Here is a 23,655-nt window from a genome sequence, read left to right as displayed (position 1 = left end):
CAGATTCAGGAGGGCCTGGGCAGCCTGGCACCTGCGGATGGATGCTGGTACAGCATCCTCCTGATCCTCCGGTGCTGGTAGCCCTGGGAAATGTGGTGCTCTCCAAGGAGCAAACTCTCTGCCTGCTTACGTGGCTAATCTGACCGGCACACAACCCCAGTGATTTAAGATGCTTGTGAGTGTTTTTCTCTCACAGGCACTGTGGTCATCTCCCAGCAAGGCAGTGGGTTTTCCCTGGCAGCACAGAGTGTTCACCAGGGGGAGCTCACTGGTAGCGGTTTTAGGACAAGGCCAAGGCTGCTTTTAGCTCCCAGTCTGTCGGGTGCTTTCTTTGTACAGTGCCTGGATGAGATTTCCATAAAAGTGGTGGCTGGTGTCTGTAAGGAGTGGAAATAATGCCAGGGGCATGGCCGAGCGTATGCTGTCCACAGGCAGGGGAGCTGATTGTTGTGAGAGCTTCAGAGCAAAGCAGGACATGGGGCCAAAGCAGGAGCTTCTCTATCTTCAGTGCCATTGGGCTGGCAGAGGCAGTGGTCATCCTGCTGAGATGCTGTCAGCTTGCCCAAGTGCTCTCCCATGCTCTGACGGTCATGCCATTAAGTGACACAGCCCATTTCAAGCCCACTCATCCTCTCGTGAGGAGCAGGGCAGAGCTGTTGACTTGCAGGTAGTTAATTGAAAGTTGAGCCTGGCACCAGCTTATTGTAATGGTATTGAGCCATTTTTCACTGTGGTGGTGGAAATTTGCAAAGGTTAGTTTCCTTCAACTCGTTATCTTGATTTAATGAAGCATGGTGGGAGCTATGATTTGTGAATGCTCCTTTGTGAGGAGGAGGAGGAGGAGTGAAGGAGAGGGATGCTGAATGCCTGTGGGAGTGAAGTACACAGTTTTTCTGCCAAGCTTGTGCTTGCCTTGGGGTGGAGTGGTGGGTGGAGCAGTGGAGGGCTCCCAGGACATACGGGGCAGGAAAGGCTGTAGTTGTGCCGAGGCGCAGCAAAGGCATTTCACGTGTCTGTCCCAATGGTCCTTCCTTTGGTGGGGGGAAACTGCCTTCCCCGAGAGGTGGGCTCCCCATGAGGGTGCTCCTTCTCTTCCAGCACTAACATCAGCTGCTCTCGAGAAGCTCTAGATGAAGGTAGCTCAGTGTTTGCCCAGGTGACTGTTTTCATAGTCAGGGAAGGACTTGGATACGTTTCTGCCCCCTAGAAATGAATGGATCAGGCTTACCAAAAATTTATATTAGGACAGGTTAAAGGAAAGAAAAGTCTTAACATCTCTGCTTGTAGTGGATTTTTTCCTTGGAAGGTGGGACAGCTACCACTGCTAGAGCTAGTTAAAACTAGAGGTTGGGGGAGAAATACAGTAGAGCAGGTAACATGGAGGCTTGTGAAAGTGGTATACGCTGGGGGGCTCCTGATCAAATGTTGGTGAGTGCTGAAAGGGAGAGGCTGGAGATGTTGTCAGCCGGATGTTTCCTTCACCGTTCTGTGTGCAGTCGGTGAGGTTCGTGCGAGAGGGAGGCGCGGGCTGGTGTGTGAAGCTTTTGGTGTCTTGCGGTTCTTGGGCACCATCACGTAAAAGTGAGAGCTTAGATCCTGAACGCAGAAAAAGGCCCTTGCTAAGCCAGGAGGAAAAGACTTTTCTGTCTTGTCCTGTCCCTCCCTCCCTCTCTTCCCTGGCATAAAACACAGAGCCCTTTGAAGGGTATTCATCTCAATAGAGTAGTTTTCCCCTTTCTAAAGAGGTGATTGTGCTGGAATGCTCTAGAGAGAACTGTTAGAATTTTGCTTTGAGATAAGTGAGGCAGGAAGAGGAGTTAAACTGCTCTGGTCGCATGCACAATGAGCCTTTTAATGGACTTCACTGTAGCAATTTGTGGGGTTTTTTTCATTCTTCCTTTGATGCTGTTGCTAAGGCATTTTTAATTGTTCCCTTTCAGACGCTGTTGAAATTATCCCTGGGTCAGCTTCTAGTGCCTCCTCTGTAAGCACGACATCCCTGGATACCTTGTACACGGCTTCTTCTGTGTCAGAGACCGCTCTCCCGACGGCCACCTCCAGCCCTGCCAACACCCCACCCCCTGTCCCAAGCCGGAGCGTCCACACCACCATAACACGCAATTTGGACACCGGCTCTGTGGCCCACTCCCGCTACGGGACTTCCCCAAAGGATGGGGCCAGCAAATCTCCGCAGAGCAAGAGGGCTGCCCCAGCACCGCCAGCTGAAGGGGGGACCCAGAGGTCCCACACGGTGGATGGGGAGAAGACTTCTCAGGTGAAGAAAGCTGCCCCAGTGCCCCCTGCAAGCCTGGATGCCTTCAACTCCCTCTGCCTGGAGGATAAGAAGGCAGCTGTGGAGGAGCCAGTGCCAGCAGAACCCAGTGGTCTGGTGGCATCCGTGCCCAAGACGATAGGTGCCGAACTGATCGAGCTGGTGCGCAGGAACACCCACCTCAGCTATGAGCTGTCCCGCGTGGCCATCGGCGTGGTCATCGGCCACATCCAGACCTCTGTCCCAGCAACGAGCAGCATCATGGAGCAGATTCTCATCTCTGTGGTGGAGAGTAAGGTAACGTGCACGGAGCTAGGCCGGGGGGCTGCTGCAGACCATCTCCTAGCATCAGGCAGAAGCTGTTATAAGCTCTCCTAACATTTGGGATGAGAAGTGCAACGAGACCCCAGAGGAAAGGGGAGAGGTGCTATGTGGGGGTTAATGTCTAGCCAAGGGAACCAGGGGGTTAAACCAAGTCGAAGTATTGGTAGAAGGGAAGTGGAGAACGGGTGAGTTTATTCCCCTGGTGAGCTGCAGATGTGTGACATGACCTTGAGTTTGGAGCTGGGGGTGAGATGTGAAACCAGCTGAGAGGGTCCTTGGTGCTGGGAAGCAGTGGTAAGCTATGGTGGAGGAGTGGGTGTCTCAGAGACTGCAGTTTGGGGAGAGGGTGATGGACAGCAGTGAATTGAACCACATGAGCACATCAAGTGGGAGATGACAACCTTCCAGGTCCCAGGGACAGCACTGGTGACAAAGCAGCAGTGGTAATGGATGCAGCTGGACTTGAGGCACACAGAGAAAGGTCTGACATGAGCTGTTGACCGCTGATTGTGAAAGCTCATGGAGGACCATTGTGGCAGCATAAAATCAGAGAAAGAAGTGAATAGTGACTTTTTAAAGAGGTGTTTTCTGTTATAAATGTGACAAATACAAGCTGAGGAAAATGGAGCCTTTGCAGTAAGTGCTTCTGTATAGAAACCTTTTATAAAATAATGCATTGTCTAAACTTGTTTTCTTCTGTGGTGCTGCACATCCTCTGTGTAGATTCAGCATACCTACGCATACTATAAATCTGCACGGATTCTTGTCTCTTTTGACAATGGAGCACCTGAAACTTCTGTGTGTCTGCCCTGGCCTTTCATCAAAGCGATGAAAACTAGTTTTCCGTAGATGCAAATCTCTCTACTCCATAACACACATCTCAGCCCTGCTATTTTTTAAAAGACTGTGGCAGGATAGGTTTTCAGCCACTGGAGGAAGAGTGTTATCTTGAGCTTGTTCTAAATAAACCCTATGCCAAAACGATCGTATGTTCCTCCTTCCTCTGCTGCAGATACACAAGAAGGGAAATAAAAGGTTGCTTCTTGCAGCAGTCATTGAAATGGTGAAGTGCACCTGGGCAGCCCCCTGCTTTAGTTGGAGGGATAATAAATCTCATCTCCCACTTGCTAAATACAGCCCTGAGGAGCACACTTCGTATAAACATCTAAGATTGGAGTTCCATTGCTAATGGCAAGATTATAATGAACTGTTCAGAGGCATTTGAATATGGAAAACTAATGACATTCAGATTTTAGATCAAATCATAATCTGGTTAACTGTGCTGAATAAAGGGTCCTGTAAGCAATCATGAAGTCTCGGTTTGTGGCCATAACCCAATAGTTAATTGCTTCCTACTTCAATAACAGTACCGTGTCAATGTGCGATCTAGATTCAGAAAAAAAAAAATTTAGCTGTTTCAAGCAAATGTTCTGGCTCTGACTTGCGCGTTAAGAAGTTCAATTTTCTGTTATTTGCACCTTGGACAAGATTTGAATATTATTTTTATCTTTAATACTTGTTCTTGGGATACAATAAACTTAATTCCACAGAAGTCAGTTAGTGCCAGGTTTCTGCAGAGGGGATATGAAACCCTCAATTTCGTGGCCATTGCTGCAGATCAGCCTGAAACAGATGGGAAGAAATTCTGATGCCGGTGCAGGGATGAGGATGTATCTACTTGGAACTGATATGGTATCTGTCATTTAGGACATCCGTGGGACTTAAAAATGCTCAGTACTGTATGGAGACACAGCAGAAGATCCTGTCCCATCTTGTAATACCTCATCATACCCATCTCGAGCGGTGCTGCTTTCAGGAGAGCCTAGGTGGGCTCGCACAGGGCTCAGGTGTAAACCTTGTGGTTGTGGTGTGCGTTTTTCCTCCATGTCCCACGCAGAAAATGTAGCTTGGCTGATACGCAGGGGCCTGGTCCCAGATGAGGTGGTTCCCTGGTGTGGAAAAGCAGCTCTGGAAGTGGTAAGGGTACCGCTTGTAGCTGGTACACACGTGTAGCTGTGGGGTGACTGTACTGTACTACTGTAGCTTCACTAGCAGCGTTTAATGGTACAAATTATTAATGTTGACTTTGTGTTGTTCATTGTACCAAATTGTCCCATGATTTCAGGGGTTTTTGTGTATAATTGTTGCTGAGTCGTCAGTTCTAGGTCAAGGGCTTCTTTTTTTTTCTTTAATTTGTAATTTCTGAAATCCCTCTACACCCCAATCCATGCAAATATGTGGTCAATTCTTCTTTTGTGTATTTTTCAATGTTTTTCTTCCACCCCCTAAAACAGAGCAAGAGATCAGCTTTTATTTAAAGCTTTGCTCTGCTCATAGTGGATACCATACCTGCTTCAACCTTTTGTATCATGTTCTTTAATTAGTTATATCCTTTCTATTCCTATTCCAGTCTTAATTTGAAGTCAGATCGCTGGTTTACTAAATCAATTTCAGAATCCATTACCTCGCTCCTATCCCCAGTGCTTTCTGAAGGTTGAATTGCAGTGGCACTTCCTTCTTATTTACCTTGCTGGTCCTCCAGCGTGGGGTCTGCCCAGGCACGTGTTTTCAAGAGAACAAAAGACCTTTCTGCTGGGACAACATCGTGCTCCTGCTTTTAGAGAGGTAGCATAAGGCTACGCTGGGGAAACAGCAAAGACAAGGAGGGTGCTGAGGTGCTCACACCTTAGGAAAGATGCTTCCAAGGTACCAGACTACTTGGGAAAGCCTGATCTGCAGGAACAAATGAGCTCAGTTAGCTTCCCCATGTCAAGATTTGGCCTGGTTTTGGAAATGACCCCTCTTCTTGTCCTGGAGCCAATTCCTGATGAGTGCCGTGGTGACTGAGCAAGATGCACAAAGGGAAATTAAACCTCTTTTCAAAGGCATTGCTGTAGTGATTGTCTAAACTGGAGCTGGCTTTCGTGGGAACTCGTTTGAAATTTGGATGTAACTAAAGATAATGTAGATGCTGCCTGGTTTTCAAACATCTAGAGAATCACTTGGATTAGTATGTATTGGTGATATGTGATGGCCTTCAGCGCTGCTGAATTATCTCCCATCTGAGAGGAGGGGGTACTGCCATAGACGTCTTGTCTAGGGAGGTTGATTTGAGGATTTATTAATCTGAGTGTGAGGGAAGCAAAATTGCCTAATACAATAGCTAGCTACACCTGGAGAGAGAGCCCTTAAAAATTACTTATCTACAATTTATTAAATTAACATTGCTATGTTGCATTTGTGACTCAGGCCCATCTCTGGTTGACTTGAATTTAAGCTTGAAAACCGCTGACCAAGGCGTGTAATTTGGTTCAGTTTTACAGATCAGCCCAGGCTGCTGGGAGGAGTCGAATGTTCTTGAATGTGTTGGAGATGGAGGAACCAGTTAGGAAGTTGGTGTGGGAGGTGATGTATTTCTGGAGGGGGTTCCCCTTGTAGAGCTGGGCTGTGACCTGCTCCTGGCTGCCCATCACCAATACCTGTTGTCCCCAACAAGCCCTAACAAACCTCGTGGCTGATGTGGCCGAGCTCCCTCTCCTTCCCCCGAATCCATGTGGCCTGTCTCCTGTGTGTAGTTCCCATTCGTGCATTGATTCGGCTTTGCTTGGAGGAGACTTGCTTTTGAGAAGACACAAATGCTGCGCCGGGGCTCAGCTTTTCCCTGCGGGAGCTTTGTCCCTCTGCTCGCCTGGGACAATGGGAAGGTCAGCAGGGCGAGTGCTTTCAAGGCCGAGTCCTTTGGCTGGGCTGTTAGCGTGCCTCTGCAGGGCTCCTCCCTAGTGAAATAATGTAATAAAAGTGAATCTGGAGGGTGGGAGGAATGCATTAGTGCTTAGGCAAGTCCTTTGCTCGCTGATTGCTAGAGGAGCCTTTGTGAAGGCCTGTGCCAGCGTCTTCACACGTGGCCATCTCAGTTCAGCTGTAGATGGGCCACACTCATCCAGAGCGAGCCACTGCTGAGTACGTCTGCGGAGCAAATGTGCGTTGGGCTGCAGATGGCCGGGACACCTCAAAAGGGAAGGCTGCAGAGACTTTACTGAAGCAAGCTAACGTGGTGGCTGACAGCCAAGTGCTCCTTCTCCCCATGACACCCTGCAGGTCTGTGCAGGGCAGGCATCTTCTCCCTGTGATGGGGCTGTGTCCTCAACGTGCCCAGGCAGGAGCAGACCTGCTGTTGCCCAAAGGAGGGGAGAATTCACAGAGTAGTCCCCCTGAAATATGTTTAAAACTCTGCTATATCGTTTACCTGAGGCGGATCTGGGCTCATCCGGAGGGAAACTGCTGGTAGATGTGTGTACCTGTGGCACCGGTGATCCACCGTGCTTGCTGAGGTGGTGGGGTGAGAGGCATGGGAGAGGATGAGGAAGAGCTCAGCAGGGTGGCAGCTGGGCTTGCATGGCAGGCATGACCACCTCTGAGCAGTGTGGGTGTGATGAGGTTCCCAAAATTATTTTGGGCTGCTTGGGAGGATCCCTGCAGCAGTTGGTTCTGCTGGTCCAGGGGGAGGAAAAAAGGTAGAAGATTTAAAGCAGCAAAATAATGCAAAGTGGTGGTGTTAGAAGTACTGAAACCTCCTCCTGCTTTATGGGCTCTGCAGCAGATTCCTGGAAACGGCCATATGACGAGGCTGCAGGTTGTAGTAGCTGCCAAGATGTTTAATAAGCAGAGACCTGACCCCGGTGGTGAGAGGGCTGAGAATGGTGCTGAGAGTGCATCGAGACGGTGTGTGGTGTAGTTACTCCGGTCAGATTGAAGAGCTTGTTAATGGATTGATCTCATCCGAGTCCATTAGGAGCTTGAGTCGTAAGGGCTGCAGATGAAGGATTGGAGGAAGCAGATTAGTGATAAGAGGCTGAATAGATTGATCATTAAAACGAGTACTCATTAAAATGCTCATCCAAAAAGATATCCCAGCAGTGGACTGCAGTAGGACCAGAGCTGCACTGCTCTGGTGAGGAGGAGTAAGGGACATAAATGGAGAACCCTCTCCCAAGCAGCTGGGACACATGAGGACAGGCAGGCGACACTGCCCTCTTGTAGGTCCTCCTAAAGAGAGGAGGAGACTCGCAAGACCAGGCGAGTCTGCTAACTATTTGCTTCTGTGATAAATCACCATCCAGAGGGAGATTCTCCTGCATTTGTGCTCAGCTCTGGAAAGCTGCTGTCCTCTCTCACGGCTGGTTACCTGGTTGTCTGCTACCACCCACAGCTTCCCAAAATTTTTTAAGAGTGTACAGAGGCTTGTGTTAAAGCAGCATCTTCCTTTGTTACCTGCCTGACAAAAGTTATGTAGTGAGCAGTGACAGCAAGAATACTCTTTTATTATAGAATTGAAGCACTGAATTGAAGTCCTAATTAGTTCACACCCCAAATACCCCAAAGAAAATTGCTAACAATTCTGTCTCTAATAAAGCAGGCGAGGCGTTACTGTTAAACCTGGGGTGGCTTCCCAGGAAGGGCTGGGGGGTGGAGGGTGTGCAGGAAGGGTGCTGCTCCTGCGCTCGGCTGTCTCAGTGCCGGGGTTGTGGGTGTGCAACTGTGCGTGTGTCACTGCTGACACAGAACATGGGCTCCTGTCTCTGGACAAAATCCTGCTGCTCTGCTTGCAGCATGAGCTCTGCTTCAAGGCTCGCTGCCCCTGTTGGAAGGAGCTGTGCCAGGACAGGACAAAGTCTTCTCTAGGTTTCTTGGAGAAGACACCGTGCAGTAGCAGGGTGTCTTGGCTGGTAGTAGTAAAGTCCTTTTCATACTGGATGATTGTGACTTGTTCACTGCACGCTGCAAGACATCTTCATCCAAAAATTGTTAAGCGTTTGGTCTCAGTGAGTGGGTTTTCCCTGTTTGAATTTCTCAGCTCGGTTCTTTTCCACCACGCTGATCTCCTGCTGCTTGTTGTCACTGCTGCCGAACCCCTGTGTATATAATTTAAGTTATTCTCCAAATTAGTCCTTAACTCTCTTAATGGTGCCTGGGCTCATCACCTGTAATCAGCTCGGTTCCACGTGCTGGTCCCACCTTCTTGCCCTGCTTTCAGGAAACCAGGTAGTTCATATAAATACCAGGGTCCTAGAGGCTTATTCTAAATCACAGACCACAGCAGCTGTTGGGGCACATTAACTATTGCCTGACTAGTCCTCTCTCTCTCTCTTGAAAAGTATAGGAAAAACAGCTGAAGAGTGAAGCCTCCATGGGAAGGGTTATGTGTGAGGCAGAAGTGGTGGGGCTGCAGTTGACAGCATTTTGAGAGAGGAATATGTGCGGTAAGATTTGCTGAGTTACCTGCATCGTAGCTGCTGTGAACGGTGGTTGAGCTCTGCTGCTTGAAAGAAAGCAGAACCAAAGCAGCCCAAGATGAACTAGTTCCCCTTCCTTGCTGCAGAAGGTGGCAGACCTAGTGCTAAGCAGCTGGTGTGTAGAGAACCGTGCAAGCGCTTGCTCCCGAGTCAAGGATTACGGGAAGATTTGTCCCTTTCAGGCTAGAGGGAGCAGGCAGTGAAGGGAACTTCTCCTTCCTGGAGGCAGTTGTGCAGCATGGTGGTTTGGTGTCCAGGACACGTGTGTTTTACTGGGGGTGAGCCTGGAGCTGTGCTCAGCCACTGCCTGGCAGCGGTCCTGGCCTGTGCCAGGCTTCCTTGGCTTTCCCAGTTCTCAGGATGGTTTTCAGAGTCTACAGCGCGTCCTCTGAAGGGCTTCTGAACACCTGCCTGATGCCCTCACCTAGAAGGAAACCAGTGTTTTATTTGTTTTGTAGGGGGTAATAGAGTACCTTCGGGTTCAGTGAGGTTGGGTTGCCCTGTGTTTTTGATGCGTGCTGGCCCACTCTTGTGAAAGATGCAGTGTTGTTTCACTGCCCTCTGGGAAGGGAAAATGAGGGTTTAGGTGGCACTGAGCGTAGTGCTCTGGCCAAGCAGTTTGGGTTTTCTTTAAGTGTAATGAAACGTGCAGAGGGCTGTGGTCATCGTGAGTTGGCTTCTTGCTTTAAGTTCCTCTCTTGTAGGAAATGAGCATCCCTCTTTCTGCCAGGGCAGGCAGGGATCTATCTGGTGGTGTTCTGCAAACACCCTCTGGTTTGCTGCAAAGAGAAATGGGGAAGCTTGTGATGTGTATGTGTGCTAAAAGGTTACAATTATGTGACCTAGGAGGGACTTGGGTACAATTTCCCACGGCTTTGGGAACGTTGGCTTACCTGGGTCAGCCTTAAGTTACTGAATGCAATAAGGAAAAAGGGGTGTAGCTTTGTTTGAGGTTTCTCGGGTTCTTGAGCATCCTCAGAAGGCAGCTAATGCTCCATCGGGATGGTGGCAGCTTGGATTTAAAGACTTTCTGATGGTGCACTGGTTCTGACACCTATTTTGATTCACTCACTGCATTAGCTGTGCAAGGAAAGGAGGCAGGTAGAGGCCCCAAAAGTATGAGAGCTGAGATAACGTGTGTCTTAAACTTGCTGGTCTTTTGCTGCCAGCTCTTGACTGAATGAGGTCAACTGCCAGTCCCGAGACAAAGATTAGAGGCAACGGGCACCCAAACAACGGCTAGCTGTCAGGACCCCACTAACCACTGGTTTTGCTATCGTGCAGAATCTGAGTGCGGGGCTGCCCTCGGGACAGATCTGCCACGATGAGCAGCGTCTGGAGGTGATCTTCGCAGATCTGGCCAGGCACAAGGACGATGCTCAGCAGCGCAGCTGGGCGCTCTACGAGGATGAGAACGTCATCTGCTGCTACCTGGAGGAGCTGCTTCGCATCCTGGTGAGTAAATTTCTCTCTTTACAGGCAGAGCAGAGCAGGCAGCCCCCTTGAAATTCCTTTTTTTTCTGACCTCATTTGGCCTTGTGTTGCCAATGGATCTGCTGTTTTGGGGGGCATAGGTTTCTTGTGCATCCTTTACCGTCAATGTGAAACCCTGCCCTCCTGTGTGGGGTCTGCAGCAGTCTGGAGCTGCCTTCCACTCCACCTTGCAAAGCCGTTCTGAAAAGAGTTACAAAGCTGTTTCTCATGGTAGCTGCAGTATTTATCTATCACAGGAGAATATAAATCCTCACCTCCAAAAAAAAAAAAAAAAAAAACCCAACCTCCCACAGAAAACCTAGAAGTCTGCTGTTGCACTAGTCCTGTTTTCAAACATCTTCCGTTTAAATCATCCTCTGTGGCTGGGAAATACCTGCGGGATGAGACCCATTAAATGGGAAGAAAATTCTTTGGTTATCTTGAAAGTGAACACTAAAGCTATTTTTGGGAAAAAGTGTCAAGTATCCCACCACATCTGTGCGTACAGGAGAGGTACATCCCCATAGTGAGCAGGTCCAGGGCTGTCACTGGCACATACAGGCCCATCTATATATGGGGAGTGTGATGATATGGCAGCTGCTGCGCAGTGATGTGGTGTGTTACAGGTGCCAGTACGGGCTTTGCTCTGGCACCTATTTCATATTCCTGTCCAATTCTGACATAAGCAGAACAGATATTTTTTTGCATAATAAATGCCAGTGTCTTTGTCACTCAATGTATGGCCTGTGCCGCCTCGCTGTGGGCCTGCAGGGCAAGGCAGGGGGGGATTTTTGCAACTGTTTCCTCATAATCTAGGGGGAGGAGATGTACAATAACTCTCAGGTTGGTAACAGTTCTGGAGCTGCCCTGTGTTAGGTGCATGATGCACTCATCAAGGTGCTTCTCAGGTCATGGGTTATTTAGTTGTTTTCAGCCCAAGACATGCTGTATGGCAGAGATGTTTCTCAAGAATTCACTTTGATGGAGAATCTGCAGGGTGGCAGTTGTTGAGCCGCCTTTGTGCTCTGCCTTCAGTTTCTTTGTGAGATGGTTGGGCTGGGACTACTGAAATCTGAAAGTAGCTGGCCTCCCTCGAGGTCCCTGCAGCAGGCACCTTGCTGCTTTGATGTGCTACTGGACTGACTTGTTCATTCCTGCTTCCAGACAGATGCAGACCCAGAAGTTTGCAAGAAAATGTGCAAGAAGAACGAGTTTGAATCTGTCCTGTCCCTTGTGGCATATTATCAGATGGTAAGGTGGCAGAATGTATCCAGTCTCTCTTTTTGAGATTTCCCTGAAGATGCAAAAGAGCAGGGTTGCTGTTGTGAATATATGGAAGATATTCCTCCTGGATGGGGCAGTTCCATGAACGAGTTGGAGTTAGAGCTCATCCCTTTTGCATGCTGGCTAACGTCAATGCTATGCGTCTGAATTGTATGGAAGAGCAGAGGATGCTATAGATTTTGAAGCTGTAGCTAGCACTGTGAAGGGTAAAGCTTGCTGCTTTTATTAGGTCCATTGAGGGCCAGAGTTGGCACCGCTAATATCTAGAGGAAGGATTTCCAAGGATGCCTTGGGAAAGCTGACAGGCTGTGACTGCTCCTCTTTTCATTGATGCACTCCTGTGCATTAGTAAGTAGCTTTGCTTAGGAAAGTAGGTTGTGAGTGGAAGCCTTGGGAGCGAGGAAGGAAATTAGTATTCAGAGGAAGAAATGGAAGTTTTGCTTTCAGTGCCTATGCGGTGTTGCTTTGCCCCTCTCCTTCCTGGAACGTGCTGTTGTAGGACTCCATGGGGGTTGGAATCTTGTCCCCATCTTGTCCCTGAGTCCTCAGCTACAGCACATCAAGCCTTGTGGCATTTAGCTTTCATCTGGCACTTCTGTGTCTGAACCCAGAGCTCAGCATCAGGGGGCTGTAGCGCATCTGAGAGCAGTGGGAAGGCAGGCTGGGCATAACGGACCCGGATGGGTTCACTGCCTGCTCTTCTCTGACCAGGATTTCAAGGAAGCCTGACCAGGTGGAGAGCAATTGGGCTTCCTGTCCTGGCTCCTGTCTTGCCCAGTGCCAGGGCTTGGCTCACTTCTGTTCTCTGAACTCTTGAGTTGTTGGCTGAGGCTGCAGTATGAAGGTTACCCCAGCACCAGGGCTCCTGTGTGGGAGCTGCAGGTTGAGCCTCGTCTTTGCTGGAATCCCTGCATGTCCCAAAACTTTCTGGTTATACCCTCTGCTCCCAGCACAAACCCAACAGACAGCTTGACAGTGGAGGAGCTGCTCCCATCCTGTTCATTAACCATCATGTGCTGAAGAGGGTTTGCAAATACTGTGTTGTCAGGAAACCTCCTTCAGAGCAGCATTTGGAAAAACCTCAGTGTGCTCAGAGAATCCTGGCTACCCAGAAAATGAATTCTGTCTGCTGGGGACAGGTATAGGTTGTGGATTTGTATCTCATTTAGTGGATGAAGTGGGGCATTTCAGATCTGAGCTCTGGCTACCACACGTGCCAACAACCTGTAGCCAGCCCAGTTGTGAACGTTAGCGTAAAATACACTAAAAAAAACCTAGTTGTTGTTAAAAGCTAGTAGAGCTTCTGGGTTCACTGTCACCGTGGGAGGATCTGTGGCTTCCCAACAGCGGGAACTTCTGAATAGAATCATAGAATCATCCAGGTTGGAAGAGACCCTTGGGATCATCGAGTCCAACCATCTACGCTACACTACAAAGTTCTTCCCTATATCATATCCCCCGACACCACATCTAAACGTCTCTTAAACACATCCAGGGATGGTGACTCAACCACCTCCCTGGGCAGCCTATTCCAATGCCCGACCACTCTTTCTGTGAAAAATTCTTTCCTAATGTTCAGTCTAAACCTACCCTGCTGGAGCTTGAAGCCATTCCCTATATATAGTTATGTCTCTGCCTTAGAGCGAGCCCTTGTCTGGGACATCATTTCATCTAATAAATTGTGTTTGCAGGAACACAGGGTGCCATTACGGCTGCTGCTGTTGAAGTGCTTCGGAGCCATGTGCAACTTGGATGCCGCAGTCATCTCAACGCTTGTGAACTCGGTGCTGCCGATGGAGCTGGCCCGGGACATGCAGACTCACACACAAGGTGAGCCAGAGCTGCTGTACCCGGGTACCCAGGAACATATGTGTGGCTCCTCGTTGCCTGACTGCTCTGTGCCCAGTGCTCTGGGGAGAATGGTGTCTGTTTTTAAAGTTATTCAGGTTATTATAGCTGTAAGTGGAGAATGCATGGGAGGGGGTGTTTCTGTCTGGTGGTGCAAGGCCCTCTAGCTCTTGAACATGCCATTAATGAACTGCATCACTTCTTGTAGATGTCTTAAAGCATGTTTTGAGCTGTTCCAGTTTTGTTTCGTGATGCTGACAAGAGATACCTGCAGATCTCACGGAAGATCTGTGCGGCTTCTTATAGGCAGTTTTTCCCAGCACTCTGCACCAGATCTTTGAGGTGTTCCTTGCTGGACACTTAGCCCAGTGTCCTTCATCTTCCAGCAGCCAGGAGCAGATGCTGAGGAAGAGCCTAAGAACAAGGTGAACATGCAGTAATACTCCCCAGATGTTACCTTCCAGCTCCCACACTTGCCTGGCCATGGGCAGTCACAGATTTGCTTGCCATTTTGAAGTCAGCCTGTTGGCCACCAGTGCTGGCAGTAGCATGTACTACTTTTTCCCTTAAAGGGATTTTGAAAATCCATTGTCTTGTGCTAATTGTGACTGGTAATTAAAGTAGCCGTTGAATCACCATGTGGATCAAATCAGAAGAGCACCAGCGTTTGGAGCCCCGATTGCAGTCTGTAGCCTGTTGGTTTGCTGTGGGCATCACGCAGCTGTGGAGAAGTATAATTTGGGGATGAGACTGTGTAGGGATTGACAAGTCTGCACAGGACAGGGACCATCACATCCATTTCATGTGAGCCAAATAAATGTCCAAGATGACCACCTTGGATGTGCATAATGGATATCCCTGTCCCCAGCATCCCACCACACACTGTGCCAACCCAGCTGTGTGGTGGACAGGACTAATGAGGTTAATCTGGTGTCTGGAAAGGGGGATGAGAGGTGAAAATCAAGCCAGTTGTAGAAGGCTTTGTGCTCGTCTTTGCTTAGATGCTTTGAAGTGCAGGCATTTCAAAGGTGGGGAGTGCCTGAAAAATAGCCTGGTGTGGTACGGGACCGAGGTCATTAGACCTGTGTTGACTACACTTTCCCTTTGAGCTATGGCTGGTTATCGGTTCTGCACAGTGAACTTACCACTCTGTCGGTGTTTTATCTGGTTATGCATGAGAAGCTGCTTCTCTAGGCTGAGGCTCCACTGCCCAAGAAGCAAATAATACTCAGTTATGGGACTATGACTGTGCTTCTGTGGCAACATTACTCCGATTTTAAGCTGCCAAAAATAAACTTTATGGTGCATCCATCACTAATTCATAAAGATTGTCTCCAGATGAGTGTCTTCTGCGCTGTGACCAAACAGGCTTCAGTCTCCTGCTCTGTTCCTCGAGCTGCTTTCGTGCAGGCAGGTATGAGGGGCCGTTGAGCTCTGGCCTGGGTGACTTCTGCAGACCTTTGCTGATCTCCATGTAGCACTTCTGGTTGAAGCAGGCCTATCTCCCAGCAAGTGTTAGCTCTGCTTTGGGGACGTAAAAAGCATTGCAGTGGAAGTGGATGAAAAGTGGCTCTGCTATGTCTCCAAACTGCCAGCCTGCAGCTTCTCTTCTTTCCCTAGCTTCATCTCAAGGTGTGGGGTTTCTTCTCTCCTTGTTCTAATACATGGGCAGTACAGTTGAAGGATGAAAAGCTGCTCTTTCTTTGCTGACAGACCACTTTGGGTTACAGGAGCCTCCCAAATCAGTGTCCTGATCCTGTGTTTCCTTCCTTGTGCTAAGCTCATGGCAGGTGCTTGCACAAACGTCATCTGCGTGACATCCATTCCTCTTGGCCATCACAGCAGGGCTGCAGAGAAGTAACCATCCTTGACCCAATCGTGCCTGTCCTTCAGAGGTGTTTTAGGGCATTAGTAGTTCCCTCCTGCCATGCTGGTGCTTATTGCTCTGTGTCCTGCCAGCAAATGGCAAGTGGTACCTTGTGTGAAAACATGACCTTGAATCCTAGAATAACTTAAGTTTATTTTGGTACTAAAAACTGGGGAATAGCAGCTGATCCGTGACATACTGTGGAAGAGCTAATCCCTTCTGTGGATGGCGGGGGCCAGGGCAATCAGTGCTAGCACTAAGCAACTGGGGAGTGTTGAACTGGCTGCAGCAGCTCTGTGGGATCCCTCCTGGCTTGTTACTGAAGAGCAGCCGAGGCAGAAGCTCTGTGCGTGGATGCTGGGCGCCTTTGATGAGAAGGCAGTACACCCTGGGGCTGATGCAGGCGTGTTGGCTGCGGGCCAGTTCTTCTGCCAGATGCTTGGGTCTTATTGCTTTATTGCTTCTGGACGGCCACCTCCCTCTGCTGAAGCTGGCCTGCGCATCTATCAGTGTTAGAAGAGCTTATAATAAGCCACAGCAAGGCAGAATTAGCCAGAACAATTCCAAAGAAAACAGAAGGGGATAATCCAGTCTGTAATCATGACTTTCTCCCTTGTTGCAGCTCAGCGTACATGCGAGTCAGCTGTTGGGCTCTTTTCACTTCAATTGCAGACAGTTGTGTCCCAGTGCCCGGATTTTGCCCTGCTGTCTTTAGAGGTTGGAAGCAAGGTCTTTGAAAGCCTCTGAGAAATAGCTTTCATACGTAATAGCAGCTTTCTTACCGGTGCCTCAGCAGGCTTTGTAAATGCCGTCTGGGGAGCAAACATCCGCATCTCTCCTGCCCTTCATGGCTACTTGAGTGATGCTTGCCAGTCTGTCATCAGCAGAGGCCCTCTGCTTCAGGGGAGTTGTACTAATGCTATTTACTTTCTTGCAGCCACTGGTGCTGCTCTGGAAGGAAAAACCAAAAAGCTGGGCTTTGACTGGCAATTACTCTCTTCTTCAGCATGGTGGGTCTTGGGTGAGTCTCGCTGCAGCTGGGACACTCCAAAAACTTGTAGTCTGTGCTGAGTGAGTGCATCGGGTTAATCTGGATTTGCTACAACTTCAGCTTTCTGACTGGTTTCAGCATCCTTTGGTTTGGCATCATTAGGCAAATATGACAAGATTTGCCACCTAGTAGTGAAGTCTGCTGTCAACAGAGATGAATGGACATCAGTTCATGGCAGATGGGCCAAAGACATGTAAAACTACACTCCCCCCTCCCATCTCTAATTCATCTCTTCCTCCATATTTGCTACAACCACAAGTTTATCACTGGCTTCTGGTTCTCAGATCATTATTTCATCGCTCCTGATGCGATGAGAAAAAATGTTTCGTTCATGAAAGCCTTACGAGGAACATAGAGACAGCAGGTCCCTGAGTCTACCTACTGCTGTATCCTGCCTCTGATACCCAACTCCTGAAGCTGTGGAGGAAAGAATGAAGAAATCATATGGTAAACAGTTTGTCAGATGCTTTTTCTGCTACAGTGAGCTTTGGCATCACTGACACCTTATAGCTGAGGGGTTCTTACATAAGTATGAATTGTATGTAAGCCATTGAATATCCTCCCTCTCTGTTTACCCAAGAGTAAACAGCAGTTTCCAGCTTTCCTTTGCTGCCACATGGTCTAGAGTGTTCTCCTACAAACCCTTAATCTTGTTAACGCTGTAGTGTCTCTCGTTAAGCCCCAAATGTTCTATTTTTACTGAAAGTATTTGCTATTTGAAAACTCTAGCATCTTGTGGAGCTCTGATGAAGTCTGCACGTTCTTTGTTTATAGAGGCTTTGCTCGTGGAGCTGACATTCCAGGGGCATGAGGCTGGAATGATTCACAAGCGTTTTTCCCCCTGTGCTAACAGTAAATATGAGAGCTGCCAAGTGTTGCAAGTCCTTTGGCCAAGCCCAGGAGTACTGGGAAACACTGAAGGCATCAGCCTGTGCAGTCAAAACCAAACTGCAGGGTGCAGGTGCTTAGAGACAGATCGATTTGTGCACAGGGAAGTGAAATGTCTTAAAGGGTTTGGAGGGGGTACTGGAACCAGCATGTATCGTGCAGGGAAGTGGTACTGCTGGGAGACGCAGCGTACTTGAAGGGACTTTTTTTTCCTCTAGTGAAAAGCAGTTTGGGTCAGTTTTTTATAAATGCACTCTCACTTTCCTTGTAACAAGTGCCCTTAGGCTCTTTCTGGCAGATGTAGCTGAACTTTATTTAGACAGTATGCATGGTAACCTACTTTATAAAAATAATACTCCTTTTCCTATCATCTTCAGACTTGCTGAACTGGATGGAGGCTACATTTGGTGATGACACAGATCCTATTCCATGTCTTTTTTCTTCTGCAAATGCCTATTGAGGGGTATCTGTTAATTAAAATTCAGGAAAGGCACCGGCTGTGGTTCTGTGGAGCATTCACGTATAGCTGCTGCCAGCGAGAATTGTGTTGGACTAGCAGGCTGGGGGACATATTGATGCTGGAGACATGCGTGGCCTGGGAGGTGGGCAGATGCACAGCCCAAGTCGTGAGCAGTGATCTGGCCTCCCCAGAGACCTTCTATACCCCCAGGCAGAGCTGAGGTAGCGAAAGCAGAGCAGAGCAATGCGGAGACAGTGACAAGCAGTGTGGCTGTCCGGGGGTGGTGTTGGTTGGAACAGGCAGTATTTCAAGGTGGCCAGATGGATGCTTTTTTGGGTTCAGTAATTGCATAACTATGGGATGTGTCCTGGGACTGTGCAGGGGAGGTTTTTAATTATTCAGATCAAGTTTGGCCAGATCCTCTTAAGTGAAGGGAGAAAAAAAAAATTGAGAATTCTTGTTGTGATTATTTTTAAATTGCTTTGGAAACGCATGGCACAGAAGGCGTGTGGTGTGCTTAAACAGGGGAAAAAACACCCTTATAGCTCAGTAAATACAGGAATGAGGAGCAGTCTAATCAGTGTTAATTGTCTGTATTAAATGTGTGACTTCCCAGCTGCAGCTGGGGAACAGTGTTTCACATCCTCAGAAGAACTAATGGCAGGACCTTTTACCTTGCAGATCATCAAAAGATGTGCTACTCTGCACTGGTGCTGGCAATGATGTTCTCCATGGGGGAGCCCCTGCCATATCATCACTATGGTAAGAGCAGCTCGTGCTTACAGCTGGGTGGGGCAGCAGAGCTGATGGTGGGACATCTAGGGCATGCCAGCAGACACAGGGAAGGGACCTTTCCTGGTGGCCAAGGTGGGGACAGCTAGGGGAAAGCCCAGCACGAGCAGGGCAAGAGTAAAGTCTGCTCTTTATCAATAGAGCCTGGCTGCTGAAACATTGGGCTGAGATGCCAGATTTCCAGAGAAAGCAGCACAGATCTGGGTTAGGGCAGTGGAGGACTGATGCCGTGCTGCAGAAGAGGTGGATTTGCCCATCACTGTGACTAAGCAGCATTTTGTTTTGCCTCTGCCCTGCATGAAAGCACACACTCCTTACTTGCCTTGGAGACGTTCTGTCTGCTGATGAGGCTGAGAGCCCGGATCGCTCAATGAACACCCACTAAAGCTGTCAGCTGCATAACATGGCCCCTTCCTGGTCTCCCTTCTAACAGGACAGTGCCACCCTGTGTATTTCAAGCTCTTAGGGAAAGTGGAGATGATTAAGGGTATTACAGTCAGTACGGAAGGGCAAACGTTGTGCCAGATCTGCCTGTTTTATCCTCTGTCCTTTCATTCCAACCTTCAGCCAGAAAGCCCTGCCATTTGGCTTCTTCCCCAGGCCATATTGTGTTCCCTGTGTTTGGGAAACTCTGGGCTCAGTTTTCCTAGAAATGCAGTACAAATTTCTATAAGCATCTCCTCAGCAGCTTCACCTTAACACCCCAGTAAACACATACAAGATTTAAGCTGGTGCAGTAGAGACTGTGGAGTGAGCCTCCATACCTCCTGCTTTTCTCTCCTCGTGTAACCCTGACAATTATTTCCTGCAGGTGGACTTATTTGCATGAGCTCCTGAGCTTTCCTAATAGCTAAATTGAAAAATGGGTTATTACTAATGATCTGGATGATTACATATTTTTTTTTATAGATGGATTAAACCAGTGGTCAGGAATACAAATATTTTCCTACCTGAAGCCTTCATTTGCAGCGGTGATGCTGCAACAACAGCTAGAGCAGGATTTGGTGTTTTATTTACTCAAAAAAAATTGTCAGTGGGGGACCAACTTCCAGCGTTCCCCTGCACTGTGGATAGCTCTCTGAGCCACTTGTCTCTTGCACAAAGACACCTCGGTAGTCTGTCTCGTCCACTTGCAGGGTTGCTAATTCCCAGGAGGCTGACACTGGCACTCCACTAATGGTTTTTTAAGTGTAAAAGCACGGAGAACTGGCTTACGTGGTCCCTTGTTGCTCGGTTTATTTTCACTGTGCTGTAAATGCCCCTCTTTCTCCTTGCGCAGAACATCTCAACTCTCAGTTTGTGCAGTTCCTGCTGGATGTGATTGAGGACGGGCTGCCCTCGGACACCACCGACCAGCTGCCTGACTTATTTGTCAATGTTCTTCTGGCCTTCAATCTCCACATTCCAGGTCGGTTTGGTACTGCTTTGCCTTGGCTGGAATTCAGTGGTCTGGAGTGAGGGCGTGAAGAATGGGGAGGGAGTATCTTACTGGGTCTTCATGGTGCTATGATAACCTCTGCAGCTCCCCTAGCCTCTGGAAATACACCATGTTTAAATATTGTGCAAAATCCTAGAGGAAAAACCTGTCTGAGAGCCCATGTCCAACCAACTGACCCTTGGGCACAGCAGTTCTGTGAAGCCCAGCAGATTTCTCTCTGTACTTCCACACTGCCTGGATCAAAGCAGTTGCTGGGCTGCACTTGCAGAACATGAGTGGGGTTAACTCGCAGGCACAGCTGATTTGGAAGAGAAAATGCTTCAGCAGGCATTTCTCGGTACACGTCCAGAAAGAAAGTCCTCTGCCTTCTGTAGGTCTTGGCAAACCTGCTTACCCATCTGCATCTCTTTAAGCTCACTCAGTGCCCAAGTGTTTCGGCCAGGCTCTTCAACGTTGGCCCGAGCTGCACCCTCTCCTGAGTGCTCTCATCCTCCATCCTCCCTCCCTGGCTGAGCTCCTTGAGAACAGACAACACGTCTGGTCCCTAGAGGAGGGCATTTGCCCTCTCGCTTCAAAACTCTCTGCGAGTTTTGAAGCCTGTTGTTGGAAGACTGGAGAGTAGTTCCAGGTCCTGCTAAGAGAGGCCACTCCTTAACCCAAAATCTCCTGTTCCTCCAACTGTCTTTAGTTAATTACTTCCTCTTGTTCTGCTTCATGGCTTTATCCTTGGCTTCATGGAGAGAGGGGAGGATAAAGCAGCAAGGATGTGTCCAGTAATTTACCTGTTATTTTGAGTTGTGCTTCATTAAAATTTATGTGAAAGTTTCTAATTTCATGTGAAAGTTGATTGCACAGAGACTGATTAAGTATAGTCTCTGCTGCTTTCATTCATTACCCCTTCTCACACTTACCCATATACTTCCTGGCTGCAGTAATTAGGCAATAATGCATGACAGGCAGTGTGTTTCTGGGGGATTATTGCCCACCTGGGGTGTAGCCAAGAGCAGTGACTTGTTCTCTGATGCTAAGAACATGTTAAACGATGTTCAGGTTGCTTATTAGTGGATTGAATTTTTTTGTTCCTCTGTCTGCAAGATTAATCTATCTTACAGTTCAGTGGTGCAGCATTAGTTAAAAACCTCTCCTAAAAGCATTTTATACTGATGCTCTGATGTGAGGGGCTGCTGATATGAAGTAAGAAGATAACAGAGCGCAGAGCCCTTGGCTTCAGAGGGCTGTGAGCAGAGGTGATGTTTGACAACATAAAGCCTTTGCAAGGTATTTCACAGCATTTGGCTGGCAGGACTGGAGCCCACGTGTGAATCAGATCCACACAGAAAGCACAAAGTCCCAAGTGTTTCATGTGTTGTTTCCAGATTTATTTCACCTTCCCTTTCCCTGCCTGCCCGCTCTGTGGGGCTGAAACTTTTCATGGAGCTGATAGACTGTGGTTCCGCAAAGCTCCGCAGAGCAGTGATGTGAAATAGGAGCTCTCCACTATGGTTGTGGGGTTTTTTTTATTATTACTGTGGCCTTCAGGAAACAAAGGGATGTGCTGAACAGATTTCTTCCTTAGTTCCAGAACACAGTGTGATCATGACTACAATAAGTAAGCACTCGAATGTCAAGACTTTCACAGAAAAGCTGCTGCTGCTGCTGAACAGGGGAGGTGAGTGTTTGCAGCACTATTCCACGCCTGGCAGGGGGTGCAGCTAATGGTGACGCAGGGAGAGGAGCCCGTGGCTCATTAAGGGGTGGGATGTGTCGGGGATGCAGGTAGCTGAGGAGCTGTCGGCTCAGTCGGGACGTGCTGCTTCCTTGTGAGTTTATGGGGGTGACAGGCTGCCTGGATGAGGTTGGAGCTGCACAAAGAAGAAAGTGACGCTGATGGCATCTAGGAAGAGAGAAGAGGCCTCTGGGCTGCCGTTTCCATGTACTTCTGGGTCAGATCAACCCCATCTCATGGTGTGGCTGGCTGCAACATAGGCAAGCTCTAGTCTGGGAGGAAAGCTGGTCCTGGGCCACTCCTGTCCTTGGACAGACAGGACTCCCTCAGTGCTGGCACACAAACCTCAGGCTGTGCTGGCAACCATCTGCCTCGGGCGACAGATCCAGAGGGAGGTCTTGTCTTCCGAAACGCTGCTTAGAGTGGAACTTCCTATTTCAGAATCACCGGCAGAGGGTTAGCTTTGTGTCCGCTCCAGGTGTAGAGTGAAATCCACTGTACGTGTAGAGCTTTTGCAAAGCAGATTGCTAGAAAGCTGGAGATCTCCGCAGGAAGAGCAGTGCCAGGTATTTCTGCCGGTGCTGCATGCCACTATTGTGCTTTCTAATACCTTCTGGAGCACAGGGGCTTTGCTGCCTGAGATCCATTTGTTGATTTGCGGGTAAATAACTCATCCTGTGATGCTTGCAGCTCATCTTACTCTTGGCTTTAGTTCTCTTTGGGGTTGCAAATCACTATCTCCACACTATATCAGCTTGAGGGCAGCCGGCATCTCAGTGCTCTTCTGTCTGGCCTCCTCCCAAAGCCTTTGTTTAGTCCTTTCCCTGCCGGATTCCCTGCAGGGATCACCTTACTTCGAGGGATTGAGGGAAGAAAGAGGGGGGCCACAACCTAATGAAGATGCCTTATGCCTGCCTTCCTGACAACTGCTGGGGGGGGAGGAGGGGCTGCAGTGTCCGAGAACCCCTCCTGGGGTCTGCAGGGACGTGTTTTAGAAGAGAATAGGATGTGGCGGCTCATTTAAACTTGGAAGCGTTTCTTTTCTTGCTTGTGGGATGGTACTAGCCTGGTCTCTGTGGTGAAAGCTCGTTTCTGGTATGGGCTCTGATGGGCTTTTCAGAGGAGTCATTGGACCAGGCTTAATAAACTGGGGAGAAAATGAGTGGTAGCTGTTGAGCAAAAAGGGGAGGCATTGAGAGGCAATGTGTTAATGAGGTCTTACCTGGGGTGGTAGGTGAAACATAAACAATGATTAATGCTAATGCTAATGAGTTTGGTCTGGGCTTGGTACCCTGCAGAGCTGCCATCCTGATTACGCAGCTTTGTGCAAGGCACTGCCAGCACAAAACCGAGCCACGGGCAGGGAGTAGCTGGCCAAGGCCAGGGGCAGCCTCCTCTCCAAAGCCTAATCTATGAAGGATCTAACAAAGGGGTGTGCACTGAAGGTGGAGGATGGGGGCAATAGGGAGCGTGTGGCTCAGCACAATCTCTCTGCCTCCCCCAGATGATCCAGTTTGTATCTTCAAGCACCAGCCTCAGCCACCGCACTCAGTGCTGAAGTTTCTGCAGGACATCTTTGCCAGCAAGGACACAGCCAGCATTTTCTACCACACGGACATGATGGTCCTGATAGACATCCTGGTGCGGCAGATTGCGGATCTCTCCCCAGGAGACAAGGTGCTTACAGTAACCCATAGGCACTGGGGAAGGGAGCACAGTCCCAAAGCAGCGGTGTTTCTCCTGGCCCTCCATGGGGCCTGTTCTGATGCAGGCAAGAGTGGAGTCCTGGGGTGGGCACGTTTCTGGGTGCTCAAATCAACTCTGGGGGCTGAGGAGGAAGGGGGGGGAGGGGAGGGGAGGGAGGGGCAGGTTTTATCCTGCCTGGCACATAGCAGTAGAAAGGTGTGTTTGGAGAAAGATCTTCCAGGCTGCTAGTGGT

At 48.9% G+C, this 23,655-nt stretch overlaps 1 protein-coding gene across 1 annotated transcript in view; it reads left to right on the top strand.

The window, feature by feature from the left end:
* NCKIPSD (NCK interacting protein with SH3 domain) overlaps nucleotides 1–23,655 on the top strand; it is a 52,887-nt gene that overhangs the window by 27,227 nt on the left and 2,005 nt on the right. Inside the window, exons 5-13 of the mRNA XM_074151686.1 lie at nucleotides 902–935; nucleotides 1,941–2,569; nucleotides 10,174–10,344; nucleotides 11,527–11,613; nucleotides 13,338–13,476; nucleotides 18,442–18,522; nucleotides 19,832–19,960; nucleotides 21,567–21,659; nucleotides 23,221–23,393. Of these exons, the coding sequence (XP_074007787.1) occupies nucleotides 902–935; nucleotides 1,941–2,569; nucleotides 10,174–10,344; nucleotides 11,527–11,613; nucleotides 13,338–13,476; nucleotides 18,442–18,522; nucleotides 19,832–19,960; nucleotides 21,567–21,659; nucleotides 23,221–23,393 (1,536 nt within the window). The remainder of the gene's footprint in view (nucleotides 1–901; nucleotides 936–1,940; nucleotides 2,570–10,173; nucleotides 10,345–11,526; nucleotides 11,614–13,337; nucleotides 13,477–18,441; nucleotides 18,523–19,831; nucleotides 19,961–21,566; nucleotides 21,660–23,220; nucleotides 23,394–23,655) is intronic.

The sequence above is a fragment of the Numenius arquata genome, chromosome 8 (genome assembly GCF_964106895.1).
Source record: "Numenius arquata chromosome 8, bNumArq3.hap1.1, whole genome shotgun sequence".
Taxonomy (NCBI): domain Eukaryota; kingdom Metazoa; phylum Chordata; class Aves; order Charadriiformes; family Scolopacidae; genus Numenius; species Numenius arquata.
This window is presented reverse-complemented; position numbering and strand designations above follow the sequence as displayed.